This window comes from Gymnoscopelus microlampas (genome assembly GCF_963454915.1).
Source record: "Gymnoscopelus microlampas genome assembly, chromosome: 20".
Taxonomy (NCBI): Eukaryota; Metazoa; Chordata; class Actinopteri; order Myctophiformes; family Myctophidae; genus Gymnoscopelus; species Gymnoscopelus microlampas.
Window position 1 is genome coordinate 14,688,165 of NC_139957.1, and position 18,894 is coordinate 14,707,058.

At 39.8% G+C, this 18,894-nt stretch overlaps 1 protein-coding gene across 2 annotated transcripts; it reads right to left on the minus strand.

Annotated features, from left to right (window-relative positions):
• Positions 1–10,128: 10,128 nt before the first annotated feature.
• Positions 10,129–18,581, minus strand: LOC311036473 (protein LBH). Of its 2 annotated transcripts, none has more exons than XM_084045188.1 (4): positions 18,451–18,581; positions 15,725–15,812; positions 11,570–11,765; positions 10,129–11,066 (listed from the first exon to the last, which is right to left on the minus strand). In XM_084045188.1, the coding sequence occupies exons 2-4, from the start codon at positions 15,809–15,811 to the stop codon at positions 10,993–10,995; spliced, it is 357 nt and encodes a 118-aa protein (XP_083901314.1). In that variant the 5' UTR covers position 15,812; positions 18,451–18,581; the 3' UTR covers positions 10,129–10,992. The 2 variants fall into 2 exon arrangements, with proteins under 2 accessions (XP_083901314.1, XP_083901315.1); XM_084045189.1 differs by having other exon boundaries at positions 15,725–15,829; positions 18,451–18,503.
• Positions 18,582–18,894: the final 313 nt, after the last annotated feature.

An 18,894-nucleotide genomic window follows, 5' to 3' on the forward strand; every position in this document is an offset into this window, starting at 1 on the left:
CTGAATATATAATTGAGATTAGTTGCCATTGTGCATGCTGTTGCATTGTACAGAGCTAAAGAGGCACATAGCTGATGTCATATAATCAAACAAATGTTGATTCTCTGATACTTTCAAGATCTCCCTTGAAAAAGACATTCATAACCATTTTAGCCTGTGTCTGTCTTTCGGTCTGTCTGACCATCTGTCGGTCTGTCTGTCTGTCTGTCTGTCTGTCTGTCTGTCTGTCTGTCTGTCTGTCTGTCTGTACCTATGTAAGTATATTCAAATGTTTGAAAAATGGCCCCTATAATGACATGCCCAAAATAGGGACGCCAAGGTTAAAGTGGTCAATCTCAATGGGAATTTTAAATGGAGTTGGAACAAAGTATGTTCAGGAGGAAAGCCTACTCGCTTTTCAACACTAAAATCGATTAACATCTCCATGCTATCAATGCATTCTATTCCCTTACTCACCTGATCTGTATCACTCAATAATAATGTCCTTTCTCACTATACTATTCATTCTTATCTGATAACTCCTCCCCTTGCTCTGTTACCAATCAATCTTACATCTGATAGCAACTCCTACCTTGTTCACCTGCCACCAATCCATCTGATAATAACTTCTCCAATGCCCACCTGATTCCAATCACCTTGATAGTTGTTACCTTTTTCCTTCTATCCATCACCCCACCTCCATTTCCCCCCCATCTCTCATAATCCCATAATAGGCTCTATGCACAGCAGCCATATTGGAAAGAAATTGGGCCTCCCTGGATGACCCTCATGGTTCCTTGAGGGGGTTCCAAATGGCCCCATTCCGGATGCGTAACTTGAGTGTACAAATGGAACCAAATGGATTTGGTTCCATTTGTACACTCGCAGAGTTGTGGGTTTCCTTGAAATTAAAACGTTTGAGAACCACTGTGCTACACTAAATGGAACAGAGCCTTCATTAGTGTCATTGGTAACACCTGTGAAGGAATTAAGGAAGAGGCCCAATTTCTTTCCAATATGGCTGCTGTGCATAGAGCCTATTTTCCCCTCTCCTCATACATCTCTCACCTCACCCCTTAATCCCTTCACCATTTAATTCCTTCAACCATTCATCCCCTCACCCCATGTTCCTTTCATCTCCCCAGCTTCATTCCTTTTATTCCAATCCATACAGGTTTTGATCCATTCATTGTCTTAAATACAATTCTTAAAATCAATGTATTGCTTGAAGGTGTGGTCTTTACTTGAAATAAAGGTTAAATAAATAACTACTACACTACGACATCACCGGTACATAGAGAAAGTCCTACTGTACCATATGGTTGGGGTTGGGATGGAGGCAGTTATGTACTGTAATGGTTGGACTGGCAAAGAATATAAAGGAAGCTTTGTGTGTGAAGTGATGTGATGTGATGTGATGTGATGTGATGTGATGTGATGTGTTGTGTCCTGTCCTGTCCTGTCCTGTGTTGTGTTGTGTTGTGTTGTGTTGTGTTATAATACAAAATCATATTTATATACCTCAAAATATATTTTATGCCATAATGAAGTGTGCAACATATATTTTTGTCCGTTGCAAAACATCCAGTAGCATTGGTACTTAAAGTATATTTGGATGGCAATTGTGTCAAGTAACATTTTGAATACAGGTTTTTTACTTTTACTAGTATTTTATATAGTGGTATTGCTGAGTACTTCTTTGCCTGCACCATCCCTAGAGTCCCCCATTAGGGGCTAGAAATGACAATGAGCCTGTCAGTCGTTTTGGCTGACAGGTGACCCAGAGTCTCTTGTCAATCATACACTCAAAGCAGAGGGGCGAGAGGTAAGTGGAGCGATACACTAACCATTTTCCACAATCCAACTGTCAGCTACCTGAAAAGGCAACAAACTCTTTTAAAACCCATTCCATTTTAGATTTTCCCATGTACATTGAGTATTCCTCAAAAGTGATGCTTTTTTTGCTTTTACTTGAGTAGTTGTCCCAATTAATCTGTCATGGAACAATTGTACCCAAGTGCAGACTCAAAACACAGAGGCAGAATAACATTAAATACAATTTTAACAGCAAAAAGGAATAGGCAAAAAAGGACCAGACTTGGGAAAACAAGGCAGAGGCTTCAGCTGACTGGGAAAGCGGAGTTCAGGCTAGTTCAAAGCAAGATGGAACCAGATCAAACAGCCAGACGTGACCATAGACTGTTCCAGATGCTACTGTACCAAGTGACAAGTGGTTTCGTAGCTACAGAGCCACTGGCAGTAGGCTGCTAAATAGCTACTTCCCTTGGACAACCCCCTACCCGTCCCCCTTTGCTGGTGTCTCCCTAGGGATATAGGGTAAGAAGGTCAGTCATCAGGAACAGGGACAGACTTGGAGTAGAACTGCTGTTCCTTTACATGTAAAGAAGCCAGTTGAGGTGGTTTGGGCATCCTCCTGAGTGCCTCCCTATGGAGGTTTTCCAGCTAGAAAGAGACCATGCAGCAGACCAAATGGGGGATCATATCTCCATCCTGGACTGGAAACACACACACACACGCATACGCACACGCACACGCACGCACACACGCACGCACGCGCACGCACACACACACACACACACACACACACACACACACACACACACACACAAACGATGGCTTCTTGTGTGAACCAAAGAAAACATTACCCTCTATTTTTATCTCTCCTCTCCTTTTTACGGCATGGCTCTTCTTGATGGGATTAGGTCATGGCACCAGGAGGCTTTCTTGTCTGTCTGGACATGATAGATATCTGTACCAAATTTGGTACATCTAGATGAAATCTTAATGTGGGGCTTCACAGTGGAGTTACAAAGTACTTACTGTTTGTTGGTGAAATATGGACATTCAACGCTTTGCCACGGCCACAGTTTGGAAGAAAACTCACGCTTTTAACTTACAAACTCCTCCTAAGAGGATTTCATTAAAAGTACGACCCCTGTAAATGTCAAACAATACACTAAAATATCACAATAAAATCAAAATGGCTGACTTCCTGTTGGGTTTAGATCATGTATCCATGAGGCTTGTTTGTAAGTCTGGACATGATACATGTGCATACTGAATTTGTATGTACAGTATGTGGACACTATTGTATCGTCACCTTGTAATGTGTGCAAACTTTTTTAGCAGGTTTAACCAATTTAACCAATCTGCATGGTAGAGAATGTAGCGAGGTAGAGGTAGAGAATAACTACGTCTGAAGTGGTTGGAGGGGGTCTCCTCTCCATACTCTTCTGTTAAACACTGGTGCTGGGCAGGACAACTATACTGCTGTGTTTCTCCACTCTGCTAACTAAAAAAGCTGAAATACCTCGAAAAATTATTAAACACAATCAAACAAAGCATAAATAGATGCCTTGGAAATGAAAGTTATTTAATAAAAAAATGACTTGAAAGTGAATAATGGTCATGATGTTGTAATCCTCCATTATTACCCCATAGCGTTTGCCGTGGCTCAGGGCTCTAACACTTTTGGTTAAGAGCAGGAACCATCTCAACGCCAGTGCACAAACATCAAACACACAGCCAGGTCTCAGATGTATTAATACCTCCCCCTGTGTGTGTGTGTGTGTGTGTGTGTGTGTGTGTGTGTGTGTGTGTGTGTGTGTGTGTGTGTGTGTGTGTGTTGTGTGTGCGTGTGCGTGTGCGTGTGCGTGTGCGTGCGCGTGAGCGCGTGCGCGCGCGTGTGTGTGTGTGTGTGTGTGATGAATAGGTCCTTTCGACTAGCAATCTCCTTTTATTTCCGCCCGATCAGCGGCTAATTCAGGTTGTGCAAATTAACATAGGGAACTGTCAGACAGAGGAGGTAGCGTATGTGTGTGTGTATGTGTGTGTGTGTGTGTGTGTGTGTGTGTGTGTGTGTGTGTGTGTGTGTGTGTGTGTGTGTGTGTGTGTGTGTGTGTGTGTGTGTGTGTGTGTGTGTGTGTGTGTGTGTTGATAGGGGTATGGGAGGATAAGTACTCAGTACTCCCTCCTCCAGTTTTTGTTCCTAAAATAACCCAGCGCCCTGTGGACTCACCCTGCTCCAGAGTGCTGGGTATTCCAGCTGTGTGACAGTCTGCCACAGTGGAGGAAGCAACCTTCCTCCACTGCCTTCAACACACACACACACACACACACACACACACACACACACACACACACACACACACACACACACACACACACACACACACACACACACACACACACACACACACACACACACACACACACACACACACACACACACACACACACACACACACACACACACACACACACACACACACCTAGTCCTCACTTCCTCCTGCTTCCTGTCTGTCCGTCCATCCATCCATGGCTTTAAGCCATGCCCCATAAATTGGACTGAGTGATTCTGACTGAGGAGTTAAAATAACTAAAATAAAGATAGAGTTTGATGTTTATTATCGTGGTTCAGACACCAGACACATCAGCTGCAGCCATCTTTGACCTTGATTATTAGTGTATAAAAGGAGGAGAGCCTCTCCTTGAAGGTTGACACTTACCATGAAGAGGGTATATAGATGGGATTGTAACATACATACAACATAAATCTAAAATCTATAAAGTACATAACAGTAGGCATGTATTTCTGTAGGCTAGCCTCACCTCCCTGTTTATCTGTGCATATAGCCCAGGGCTATCATCATCAATTATAATATAATTCATCATCATCATGACTTTATGCTGTACTGCACTCTTCAAAAAACATTGCATCAGAACTAAATAAAACAATTAGGGGGTCCACGTTTGGGACTTGTAATGTAAACCACAGGAGAATGGCTCATAAGAGGACATCTACAGTATGAAAGTCCAATTGATTTAACTTTTTTTGTTTTATTAGGCAAAAAATGTAAACATCACAATTACATTTATAATACTTTTATAAAAGGTCCGTCCAAAAAAGTCCTTGCGGTCTTGTTTCCATTGAGGTCCTTGGTGTTAATTTCATAGACATATATAGTAGCAACCAAACAGTTCAAATATCAACACAAAAATACAGAGAAAATAACACTATATGAACAAAAAAAAACATGAAAAACAAGGGGGGGTCGTCTGTCTAACGGGAAACTGGTACTACCTCCTCTTTTGGCCTCCAGAAAGGTGAGTTTTTAGTGACACAGGAGATGGTTATACTTTTAATAATGCATGCTGAAACATCATCATCTTCCACCATTTGTCTACTCACTGGGGTCAAGAGATGGAGAGATGGAAACTGTTTTCCAGGGCAGGGACACCTGAGAGCCATTACTTTCTGTGACTCCACTCAGCCCATTACATGGCTCTGAATGGTTCATAGGCCTACTATCCAGATTATTCCCTTAAAGGACGACTTCACCCATTTTCAATCTATCTTCATATAATTGGTCCTCACCATTTTCCTCACCATTTTCGTCTACTTGGTCTGTATCTCAGAGGAGGGCTGTGGTCACTTCAGAAACCCGCCTACCAGTGACATCATCGTTAGGCAGGTTTTTGTTTTTCAAAAAATGGCAAACTCTCCAGCACCCTTCGCACGGTGGTGTCCGGCTCTCCACCCACTGCTCAATCTGTTGTTAAATGGCAGCCTTTTATACACAGCTGAGCCAATGAGTTTGGACTCCACCATGTCAAGGGGTGTATTCTAGATCTAGAATATATACAGATAAATACAGATACATTTAACCCACACAAAATCATATTAGTAATCTCCATGAACAACAGGTAAGTAATGGTTCCTTCTTCACAATACTACAACATAAAACAATTTACTTAGCAATTCCACAAACTCATCACAACCCCATCCTGACTATGGTCCACCATACAGCCCAATTACACTGGAATACACAGAACAGCAACAAGTAAATGTTGCATTCAATCAATCAACTTAACATTATATATTGCACTTCTGTAGATTGCACTCAGTATTGCACTTGCTCTTAAAAATATTGCACTAAGATGTATTGCGCTTCCCCATCATGATTCACAATCAAACATTTGTTTGCATTTCCACAGGTGGTGGAACTCATCAGGGCTGAGTGGCCAATTCAGCTAGACAGGAAAGTACAAGCTTAAAATATTCAGCAAAAGTGAAAAGTCCAATAAATATTTAAAATCATGGCTCTGACTCTGTGCATTTATTAACTGTGCAAAATATAACGGTGCAAATCATGCTGTGCAAGTAGCTAAAGTGCCAATTATACAGTGCAAATAATCCATTCTTAAATTAATCACAGCACAAGGTAGGCTGCATGTGAAAAAAAAAACAGGTAACAGAGGACCTCTCCACTCCTGACATCACAAAAGTGCTCAACTTGACTATGATTATTGAATGTTGGGAGTGGGGGAGATTTAGCTGTTCAAACATCTTTTCCAAACATTTATAAAATAAATGTATTGTATATGTGAATGCCAAATTAAAAGTAGTTTGTTTTTCCACATTATTTGAATATCTAGCATTTAAAATGATTGCCCTGCCTTTAACTTCCAAACCATCTCATACATTTAGTCTAATTTCAAAATTTCAAAACAACATACTATATCACTTTCATTACAGATCACTTCATAACCAAAATCATCATAATTACTCTCCATGTATTTTTTCCAAACCGCTAGTCAAAAATGTTGATGTGTGCTCAGAGATTGTTTAGCAGTTACAGTTTGTGTTTAGCAGTTCATCCATTTGTATACAAGTGTAACCAAATTGGACGCACATTTGTGCACTCAAGAGTTAAATTAACACTGAGGATTTTATTTTGTGGGTATACATTTACCCCTTCCTGACCTGAAACCAACATAACCAACTCTGTGCCTCGTAGCTTCAATGACAAAAATAAAAAGGGCCCATTTTGCTTATAAAACAAATGTATACAGGATAACCTTCAGTTTCTTACATGTAGGGCCGAAAGGGAATCCATCTCTTCCCCCAGTCCACCAACAAAACCCTTCAGGGATGATATTTGGGCTTTTTGAGTATCCATGTGAGTCTTTTTTCCAGATGATGCCCATTTAAGAGTATCCGCTATGGCATGTGGTGGCACACCTGGATCCATGGACGTTGCATCCAGGGCTGTTAACGGCAACCTTTCATCTTACTCTACCTACCAACCCACTTGGGATTCCACCTGCGGAGCAACCCTATCTAAAATGGATTATGGTGACATTTACTATTCATAGCAAAGGTTACTGGAGTAACCTGGAGGTGCCGTATGTGTGTGTGTGCATGCGTGCGACTGCGTGCGTGCATGCGTGCATGCGTACAGACAGTATTATCCACACAATTGTGTCATTACAATCGTGTAATGACACAATGGAAGTATGTGTGCATGTGTAACATAAATATTTAAAAATGTGTTTTAATAGACAAAAACATTTAACTTGTTTCTTTCATTGTTTTTCATGTTTTCATTACTGGAGATGTTAACACACATGTCCTGTCTTGCTCCAATAGTAAAGTAATACAGCAAAGTAAAAAGTAGAAAAAGATGTTTGATGTGCATGTTGGAAGCTATGCCTATACTTACATGTATGCTTTACTACCCTTTGGGCTAATCTTTAGTCATGACATTCAGTTGAAAATTAATTCAATTGTAAGTATAAATTAGGCTTTACTGTGCCTGGTCCTTCCCTTCCCTGTCTGCTTTTTAAACAAAGGAATACATCGGGAAGTGGACTGCCAGCTGTCCATTAAAAAAAGAACACAATATACTGCAGGTAGCCGGAGATGAAGGGTGAGTGGGTGGGTTACCTTGGCCTATCACGAACACATTTGAAAGACCCGTTTGATGACAGCAGGAGAGGGAGATGAGAGTCCTGGTACGGTACGGAACACGTTGACATCATTAAAACAGACACTTCCTCGCTAAAAACACTTGAGACTTGCAAGTGGACTGTAGCTCACACGCCATTGTCTACTGTGTCCTTGTTCGAAATTGAAGATGAAGGAATAGCATAATAGAGAAATTAAGAGAACAGCTGACTGGCCAATGGACTGGATGAGGAAATAATATCACAAATAGAGTAGATAGATGTAGACAGATATAGAGAGGCACATACTGTAGATACAAATATAGCTAAGGAGGCACTGACATTCAGTCAAAGAGGCCAGTAGACATACAGACGGATAGATGCAAGTACAAGTTCTGCATGTAAAAGTCATGCAATAGTATACAATAAATCCATGGAAATGCTCCGCTCTTGGTGGTGCTTCAGCAACCATGAATAGAAAAATAACTGTCCACCATCAAACAAGACGCTGTATAAGCTATCTTTAACCACTTAAACCCTCTACACTTAATAAAAAAATAGTTAGTACACCAAATCACTTCGCTGGAAATAGACAATCTACAAGCTCATTTATTTCACAACGCACAACAACACATTGCGTTGTGAACTTGTATATTGGCTATTTTATAGCGTCACTTTCTGAGAAAACAGCTTGTGACATTTGACAGCTAATTGGTGTTGCATTTTTCCCTTCTCACAGCTTTGCTTTCCAGAGCCCTTCATTTTCCCAGGGGTGACCCCGTTTGCACCGATGAAGTGCTCTTCACAGGGCTGTCATCAGAAAGGTCACATCCAGAGGAAAGAAAATGGGGATATATAAAAACTAAAAAGGAGAACCCAGCCACCCATCCATCCTGCAGTCTGGATCAAGAGACCAATCTGACCTTTAAGACCATATTATCACTGTCGGGCAGAAACCTTCTATTTCAATCTGTGTGTGTGTGTGTGTGTGTGTGTGTGTGTGTGTGTGTGTGTGTGTGCGTGCGTGCGTGCGTGCGTGCGTGCGTGCGTGCGTGCGTGCGTGCGTGCGTGCGTGCGTGCGTGCGTGCGTGCGTGCGTGCGTGTACACTATATATAAAATAACTGATCTATATGCTCAGCTATTTTGCTATATTTTTTAAAAATGTATATTGATTTAGTCTGTATTAGGGTCTATACATATTTAACTACTAGAAAGTATTAATAGCTTGTGACTAAATAGTAACTACATTGTATCCATTGGAACACAGGTTATGTTTCCATTTCCTGACAAGTAAAGGTTTTGGACATACAAGGTTTCCGACGATAGCAATCTCAACAAGCTATCAAACTATCTTTGGCAGCACTAAGCTTGTGTCCTGTCTGTTTGCACACATGAGAGAGAGAGAGATGGGGAGATGGGACGAGAGGAGATAGAACTAAGGGATACAGAGAGCGGAGAACATTGAATGTACAAAACAGGGTAAGCATTCAAAAGGTTCAAAAAGCATTCAAAAGGTTCAAAAAGTATTCTTCAACCTGTGTTGCTGTCTTCATCTGATTTATATATTTTTTAGATTAGTGTGGAGTCATTGCTTTCACCTGGAGCTCAAATTATTTCACTTAGTGAAAAAGCAAGTGGGCTTTTTGCACATTCAGTTTAGGTTGGCCTGGGAGAAACCAAGTTAAAACAGATGTTTTATCTCCTTGAATAACTAGGAGACAAGCCACATAAATCAGAGACTAAAATGGGGACAGGGAGGGTGGAAGTATGCCAAAGCCTCCAGTCTGGTGGCAAAGCAGTGTTTGTCTGAGAAAATATACCACATACAGTAGGAATGAACAAATGCACCTGCGGATGCAAACCCGGCCTACCAATATTGCTTGTTCTGTCTTTCCAATAATGTAGGCACATTTTGACCTTCATTGTGACCTTGACCTTTTCAATCCAAAAGGAAATCATCTGAAGTTATTTTGTTATTTTTTACACACACACACACACACACACACACACACACACACACACACACACACACACACACACACACACACACACACACACACACACACACACACACACACACACACACACACACACACACACACACACACGATGGATCTACAGGATCTACATATATTTTTAGTAGTACAGGTACAAGTACAGGTACCCCCTCTGGTTCCAACTACAACACAGCATTAGAACAACACAAATAACTTGGTGGTAACAAAATAGACAATGGTCAAGGAATTTTGAAAAGGTTTATTGTGTAATAATTGTCTTCCATTATAAAAAAAATACTAGTGATGCTACTAACACCTAAAATATTATTTGTTTTTATTTCTATATTGTATATTATTAAGTCACTCTAACAGACTGTTTCAAGATTTTGGTCCAATATCTACAAGACGAGAAAGGAAAAAAACAGTCACAACCATTGAGCCCAATTTATTTCTCATCGTACAGTGTCGCACGCCAACAATAGCTGATCTGTAAGCTGACTTGTTGCAGATTGCTATGCTTCTGTTATTTCCGGTGCGCAACACCGTCCTTATGATAAATTAAGCATTACATTCCCTTCCACACCAAATCTACAATAGAAACTGTATACACTGTGTAACACAATGAAGAAACAGATTTTTGAAATTATATTCCTCAAAACATTTTGGCTATCGTTAGAAAATAAACACAGATTCATCATCAACAACAAGAGGATCTATAACTATGGATCACTGAGAACGTCACTGAAGCATTCAGCGTCTCTACTATCAGAGTGATGCAATTTACATTTATGTTAAATGTAAAAAGAAAAGTTACAGTAGCTACCAGTAGCATTATGGCACATGTGAACTAGATACTTAAGACAGCGTTTAGGGACATCCGTCTCTCTGGTCACAATATGCAGATGTTAATCAGTGTTTGTCTGAACAATGAGGGCTTGGAGCAAGAGGGAGGCATATGGGTTAGTTTGTTTGCTGTATTTGTTTGTTACAACCAAATAGACCAAATGGACCCATAGGGGCCCATTTGGTTCCATTACACTCTGAGAGTTACATTCACCCTGAGGATTTTACAGTGTAGATTGAGGGTCCAGAGGGTCCAGAGATTAAAAATGTGTTGTATCAAATGGGTGTCCGTGGCCTTATCCAAATAAAACTGGGGGTCCTTGAAATCAAGAAGGTTGAGAATCACTGTGTCTTAGACTGTCTCTATCTATTCAAGTCTGGGCCCACTCACAGTTACAGTAGAGTTTAGAATAGGAATGTAGTTCATTTTGAGTCCTCCACTTCTCCAGATGCCTCTTCATCACAGTCATCCACCCCAAACTCCAACTCCCCTTCATCTGGAAGAATAACAGGTAGATGGTAGAACCATACAACTGTGCGGTTGCACACACACACACACACACACACACACACACACACACACACACACACACACACACACACACACACACACACACACACACACACACACACACACACACACACACACACACACACACACACACACACACACACACACACACACACACACACACAATATGCCAGCTCACTTCCACATACCTCAGGGATGCAACAATGAATCAAACAAAGCCATTTAATTGATTTTAGAACATAATTGATTTAAATACATTTTCAGAAATAGTAGGAAGAGCAGATTTATCTATTTGCACTTATTGGCAAAATACAGCTCATGTTGCACTTCTTGCACTTGATTATTCATTTAATTAATCAAAAAGGTATTTGATAGAATAATGGCTAAGAAAAGAATTCATCCACATGCATACAGTGTTGTCTCTCTGGCACATACACAAATAAATATCACTAACACATGCCACCTCACCTGCAGTCTGGTCCTGTGTGCTGTGAGCAGTGTGTTTGCAGATCCGTTTTTCTGTCTGGGTCTCTGAAGAGCCAGGGTCATCAGGGGGCCACCGGAGCTCTCCGCTCTCCACTTCAGCTCCATCGGTGGGCTCCACCACAATGGAAGGAAGCCTTTTAGACAGCTTTGGATGCCTTTCATGGGAACCAGGGAAGATCTGTTGAGAGGGACAAGGTTATGTTTCATGTTTGGGCTGTCATTTATTAACAGAACAAAACCTTGAGAAAAATAACCGGGAGGTTACATTACAAATAATGGATGTTAGCTGAAAGAAACCAAGACCGGCTGAGGCTGTGAAATGACTAATCCGTCGTTTCAGTAGCAATTCATTGTTAGCTGCATTAGTTATACGGTATGCCTATCTTTCTTGTCACTCTCCAGTGTATACTTTTCGATGAAAACAGAAATGGCATCAAATAATATAAATGTGGCAGGACTCAGCAGTAGGCAATTAGGCCTGTCACAATTATTACATAATCACAATTATTTGAGCTGATTGCAATTATTTTGCATAATTGTTAGAATTGTTAGAATTCATCTCTACAAACGCAGCTGGATGAAATTAACTGAATATTATTACTTCCACGTCATTGTCTTTGTCTTTCAACCACTTTCAACCTGGAATCCCTATTTTGAGCATTATGGGGAATATATAGACAGGACCACAGCCACGTCACTCTGACTCAAACATAACCATAAGCATGCCACCATACGCCGATATATAAGCATTTTTTGAATGATTGATTGAATACTTTATTAGTCAGAAATGTAAACAGCACGAGGTACAGTCAGACATTAAGCTAAAAGGACTCACAATGACTCAGACATAACCATAAACAAACCTGATATGCCCATATATAGGCATATACAGGTATGAAGATGGGTTGTCCAGAGCCACAGATCCGACCGCTATGCCCATATATGGTCATGTGCAGATGGGACTGACCAACGCATTGGAAAGGACTCAAGGGAGAACGGTGCTCGCTGTCGAGTAGTTCAGATATGCAATCTTCAACCGATATGCCCATATATGGGCATGCCAATATATGGGCATATAATGATGACATCAGGGATCTCCATACATGGGCATAAAAGGGACACGGCCTGACAGATACAGAGATCTCCATATGGGCATAAAAGGTACACAGGTAGACCAACAGATACAGATATCTCCATATATGGGCACAAAAGGGACACAGACAGTACAACAGGTACTCTGACAAAACCCCCGACATTATGACTCAGATACAAATTAATATATTAATAATGATAGCAAAGATAGCAGATCTAGACGCAATCTCACAACACGTCACATTCAACATTCAATGAAAATGTATTTGTACAATAATTAAAGGGGCTACACCATGAATTTCATTTTTTTTTAGGTTTTTAGTATTTTTTAGGCTCCCCAGTGTCTCTTGTACCCAAAAAAATATTTGTTTTTAACATTCAGTCATTCATGCTCATTTCATGGATTTCCTGAATGGGCGTGTCTGAACAGGCCATTTCAGAATGGCTGTGCAAGTGATGTCACTTGCACAGATTTTGCATTGACGATGGCCAGACAGAATTGCTCAGTAGCTCCCCCCTGCCCAATAGGACGTTTTGGTATTGCAGCTGAAAAAGCTTGGAATGACAGACAATCAGATTGTGAGAAAAAATATCTGGATGTTTTTTAGGCTTACAACCTGTTTAAAACGTATTAGGGGGCAATATTTATATATAATATATATTTTTTTAATTCATGGTGTAGCCCCTTTAAATCCTGTATATGGCCTGTATATTAATTATTATTATTTATCATTTATTTGTCATATCTGCCCTGTGCATTTTTTGTTTACAAAGCTTAAAGGCAACAAAAGTGTAATTTCTATGTATATGTTCCAATGTTTAGTACTACGAAAACACAATTAAATCACAAATCGCAATTATTTGTATAACAATCATCCAAAATGTCATGATCTTGACAGCCTTCGTAAGGAACAGATGACCGCAGGGTTTTGGTACAGTAACATTAGCAGTGTGGAAGAAATGGAGAAATGTCTGCCATGACTGCTGGCTGCATGTAACATTGTTATATCAGCCTCCTCCCAAGGAGTTGTGCATCATGACTAGAGTGATAAGGCATGAAGGGCGAGGTGACAGCTCTCCTTTCTTCCGTCAGTTGCTGATGTTGTTGTCTGAACTGTTACGTAGGCCTACTCATGCCTATAGATTTCACGTTGTTGCCACAACAACCAATGCAGATAGGTTAACAATGTCTGTCTGAATACACAAATCAGGCATGATCACCTGCTAATAACAGCATGGAAAACACTCCTAAAGACTGCACTTTTTGAGAAACAAATTGGATTTGCCTGCAATAATCTGAAGGAAACCAAAGCAACACACATTCCACTGCTTACCATGTCTTAGTAGCCTAGTTATACTGTTTGTAAAACAAGAAATGCCAGCACTCACGAGTCACTCACCTTCTGGTACTTCTATGAGATATAGTACGTATAAGGCATGGGCAGACACAAATGCGTTTCGGCCAGAAGGACTCGAGTCGTAAGTGCTGGCATTTCTTGTTTTACATTGCGTGTTGTTGAGCCGTGCACCCTGCAAAACTACTTAAAGGACAACTTTGTTTTTTTACAACCAAGGTTTATATTTTAGCTTGTAATTAAAGTAAATAAATGATGAGTGTAATTTTTTTTTCATTTACTGCTTTCTATAGTTTTAGCATTTTTTGCGATATTTTTCACAGTGGGCAGGGGCATTCTGTCCGGTGGCTAAATATGCCTTTTTTACACAATAAAAAAGGTCCGGCTGTCTGAGATGGCCAGATGTGAGTTATTGGGGGCTAGAAGAGCTACTGTAAATAATAATAAATAAAACGCCGGGTTAATGTGTTAAAAAAATACATATTTAGCCACCGGACAGAATGCCCCCGCCCACTGTGAAAACACTGTAAAAAAGATTGTGAAAATTGCTAAAACTATAGAAAGCAGTAAATTTAAAAATTTTAACACTCATCTTTTATTTACTTTAATTACAATCTAAAACATAAACATTGGTTGTAAAAAAACAAAGTTGTCCTTTAAGCTATCATTGGATCATTGGTTGTGCTTGTTTTGTTTCTACTTTGTTAGTTATACTGCGCAAATCAGAGATACAAGACATGGCAGATGGATCATGCTGTTATGTCAGAGGGCCTCTCTTTGTGAGGAGAGGGATAATTTATCCTGTGTGCATCGATTAGCTTGATGCACAACAGGTGTGCAGTCAAAATAACCAGCTCAGAGTCTACTAAGACCCTGTTTAGACTGGCAGCCAAATCCAGCCCAAATCAGATCTATGCCATATCCAGATTGGAATCCGATTTGTTTTATGAAGTCTGAACAGAGACAGGTCACATGGAATCCGATTTGTACAAATCCGACTTGAGCCACATTCAGAGGTGGTTTCAAATCTGATTCAAATCTGATTTCTAAAGATGCGTCTCAGTCTGAACGCAGTAACCTTGTAGGAATGTACAGGAACAAGGCAACATATGAAGACATATCTCACGGCATGGCAGAAAATGGGTTCACAAGGTCCTATCTGCAGTGTCAGAGGAAAATAAAGAATTTGAAGAACACAAAAAGATAAAAGTCATGACGTCATGACGCCAAAATCGTTACCACGGTAACCAAAGCACATATGTCGACGCGGGCGGCTTTGGGTTGACGTTGTTCAAATCTGAAGTCAGACCCCAGGCATTTCCAGGGGAACAGAGATGGCACTTGCAAAATCGTTGCTGTACGGCAGAAACCAGCAGAACTCCATTTTTCTGCTTTTGCATTTTTTTCCATAAATCAGTGCTATTGAACACCCTTTACGTCTGTGTGTTGATAAAAAAAATATTGAACCAATGAAAAGTATCAAACCAGACAAAACCAGCTAACTCCATTGGATCCTCAAACAATGCCCACAATTACAGTATGAATACATTTAGATGATATGCTATATTTGGCTGGTAACTGTTGTATAAAAGCAATAAAACACTTGAGGTTGTGCTGTATCGTGGTTATTGCCAATAACCATGTAATAGTACTCTTCTCTCATGTCTTATTGCTTAAATAAAGCACATACCTGAAAGGAAACTGCATCCTGATCCCCTTCTGCTCCACCAACAAAGTCCTCCTTTCCTGGTTCCAGTGAATTAATTACATCAGTCATCCTAGAGAGAGAATCAAGCTTGTGAAAGTTGAGCAATTAACAATCAGTGCTGTGGGACTACTCTGTTCAACCACTTGAACATTGGCATCCCTATTCTGGGGCCAACATTCAACGAAAATAGCCCATCGATAAGCTCCCAATGCGTCACTACACGAGGCGTTGTGAGCTTATAAATCGGCTATTTTCTACCCACTTTAATTACATACGTTGTTGAACGGAGTCCCTCAGGGCTCTATATACTAGTCACCTTTCTGTTTTCGCTCTATACTTAATATCTTCACTGAAAACAGCTGGGGTTTAAGTGGTTAAGTGGTTAAACCGACGTCCCTCCGTTTGTACTCAGCAAGAGAACACTGAGGCAACACTTGGTAGCTTTTTTAAAGTTATTTTCCTAGCCAATTATTTTTTGAGTGATCGTTATTGCGTTGTTGCATTTTCATTGGTAAATTCTATATCATGAAAGTGAATACTATACTGAATAGGAAATTATAAACTTTAATTATTAAAATCATTTATGTTATTTTAACAAATTGGTGTATACATTTTTTATTTTAATTCATTCTTTTTGTTTTGTTTGCCTGCGAGGACCAGCCATGTGAATGTTTCTAACTCAAACCGGTAGCCCTGGTGCCTTGAGGCAAGACATATCATATCATCATTTTAATTGGAAGAAAACTTCTTGTTTAAAACTCTCCAGCCATTGATGGCTCTTTCTGAACAGAACTACACTCAGGACAGATGCAGTGATCCCACTTTCCACACAATCAAACTGGCAGTTGCTGTTGCCATGGGGAAAAGCAATCTAGATTTGATGCCATTGATTGTTTGAGTAGTCAAGTGCACTTGCCACAGTGTGCGAAGGAGTTGATTTGGGGGTATTCATGTGTAGCATACGTGGCAATTACTGATGATAGGACTGGCTTCTGTTGTAAGACTTCCAACTAAACCTGGAATTGTTGCTGTCCTTCATTTGCAGCATGCCATGCAGTGAGACAATAGGGCCTTTATTCCTCATCAAAGGCACATATTGTTCTTCGCAAGCAATTTATGTGGTCACATTGGTGTGGTGTCAGCATTTATTCAGTAGGCCTATCCTGTTTCAAGGGAAATGGTTTCAAAAGGTAGCACTACAATAGCCTGTTGCTTACAGTAACAGCCCACTGTATTTTTGGGGATACAAAGTCCTGGTTAATAAATAACAATTACTTTTCTAAACTCGAGCCATTTTTACTTTATCTTGGCTGTCTGAAGAAGTTATCCAGGCACTGTGGTCATATTAACAGCAGGTAATCTTATTCTACCACATTAACTGTTACATTGAAAAAGTAAAAAAAAAAAAACGATCAACCCTATTTCAGTATATCATAACATGCATTTTCAAAGATTTAACTGATTTTACACAATTTCAGTGTGAAATTACATATTAGGTTAAAGGGCAGTCATGCCTGTCTTAGCCTATGTCAAACAAGGAGGCAATGATGAATGTTCACTTAGCTATATAAACTCAACTGTCCTCTAACAATACCTGGATGGGTTATTATTATTACATTTTCCCAAACTAATAAAAAAATATTGTTAGTTTTAGGAATTGTAATAATAACCCATCTTTATTGAGAGACAGTTGAGTTTTAGCACTGCTCTTCATTATTAGTACTAGTATTTATTTTTCACATACATAAGCATATATACAAGCTCACAATGTGTCACAAAGTTTGTAGATTTGCTATTTTCAAATGGTTGAAATGTATATAGGGTTGAAGTGGTTAATGTAGGCTATGTTTTGTAATACTAATCAAAATCTACAAAGTAACTAGTATAACTAAAGTTTTCAAATCATTGTAGAGGAATAAAAGTATAACATTTGCCTCTGAGAAATAGTGGAGTAGAAGTAAAAGTATAGAAAAATGGAAATAGGCCCTACTCCAGTAAAGTATATATATATATATATATATTTTAACTTAAGTACAGTACTTGAGTAATTGTAGCCTACTTAGTTACTTTCCAGTTTCCACCACTGGTTATGAATGCTGACGACATAACGCCATGTTTTTGCACCGCTTTGATGCTCCCTCAAACGTAGTGGCTATTATTAATGCACGTAATGGGCAAAGAATCTAATCTTCTGCCAGATTATTGCGGAGTTGTGCTGCCCACATATTACAATCAATACAATATAACCTATAAAATATAACTTCTAAATCACTTATTCAAAAAATTACATGGCGAATTAGCTTCCAGTTGAAGAAGAGCCAATAACGCTGGGTTGCCACGCTTTGAAAACTAATTAGTTGTTATTAGTTGAGTAACTAATTATTTTAGTTGACTGTGTAGTGTCTTTATGTGAAAGAACAGTATACTGCTTAGGAACATTATTTGCACCTGTGCTGATTACCGATATCCAATGCACCTTTTAAAAGCCTTCGAAGTGTGCTATCTGCGTCAGTTCTACATGTTAAGTCTACTGTCTACCAGTAAAGACCTATGTTTGAAAGCTCACCCAAGTGTGCTTTTTAAGAGACACCAGTAGGCTATATTACAGACTGCTTTGTCTTTAAGTCGCTTTTAAAAAAGTCAAATAAAAAATATCAGGCATTTTATTTCTTATTTCAATTATATAACGGTCCGTTTCGATAACATACCTGTTTGCAGATCAGATCTCGGAGGAAGATCCAGTATTTCAGTGGAGTGTTGCTCTCCTCTCCGGATTCAGTGGAGTGTTGCTCTCCTCTCCAGACTCATCACACTGATGACAGAGATGCTGTCAGTGCTTCACAGTAGAGGCTCTGACTGAAGTTGCCGCTCGCAGCAAGTGCATGTGCGAGTATGCGCAGTGAGAGTGACAGTGGTGGAAAAAGTAACACCCCCCCCCCCTTTTTATTGATACTAAAAGTATAAAGTATAAAGAAATACTCTTTTACAAGTAGGCTAAATGTCCCGAATTCAAAATGTTACTTGAGTAAAAGTACAAAAGTGTTGGTATGGTAAAGTAGCCTACCAAAAGTAGAAAGTACTCATTATGCAGAATGTCCTATTTCATAAGCTTTCACATGTATATCTTTTGAAAATAGCAGACATACGCTCGC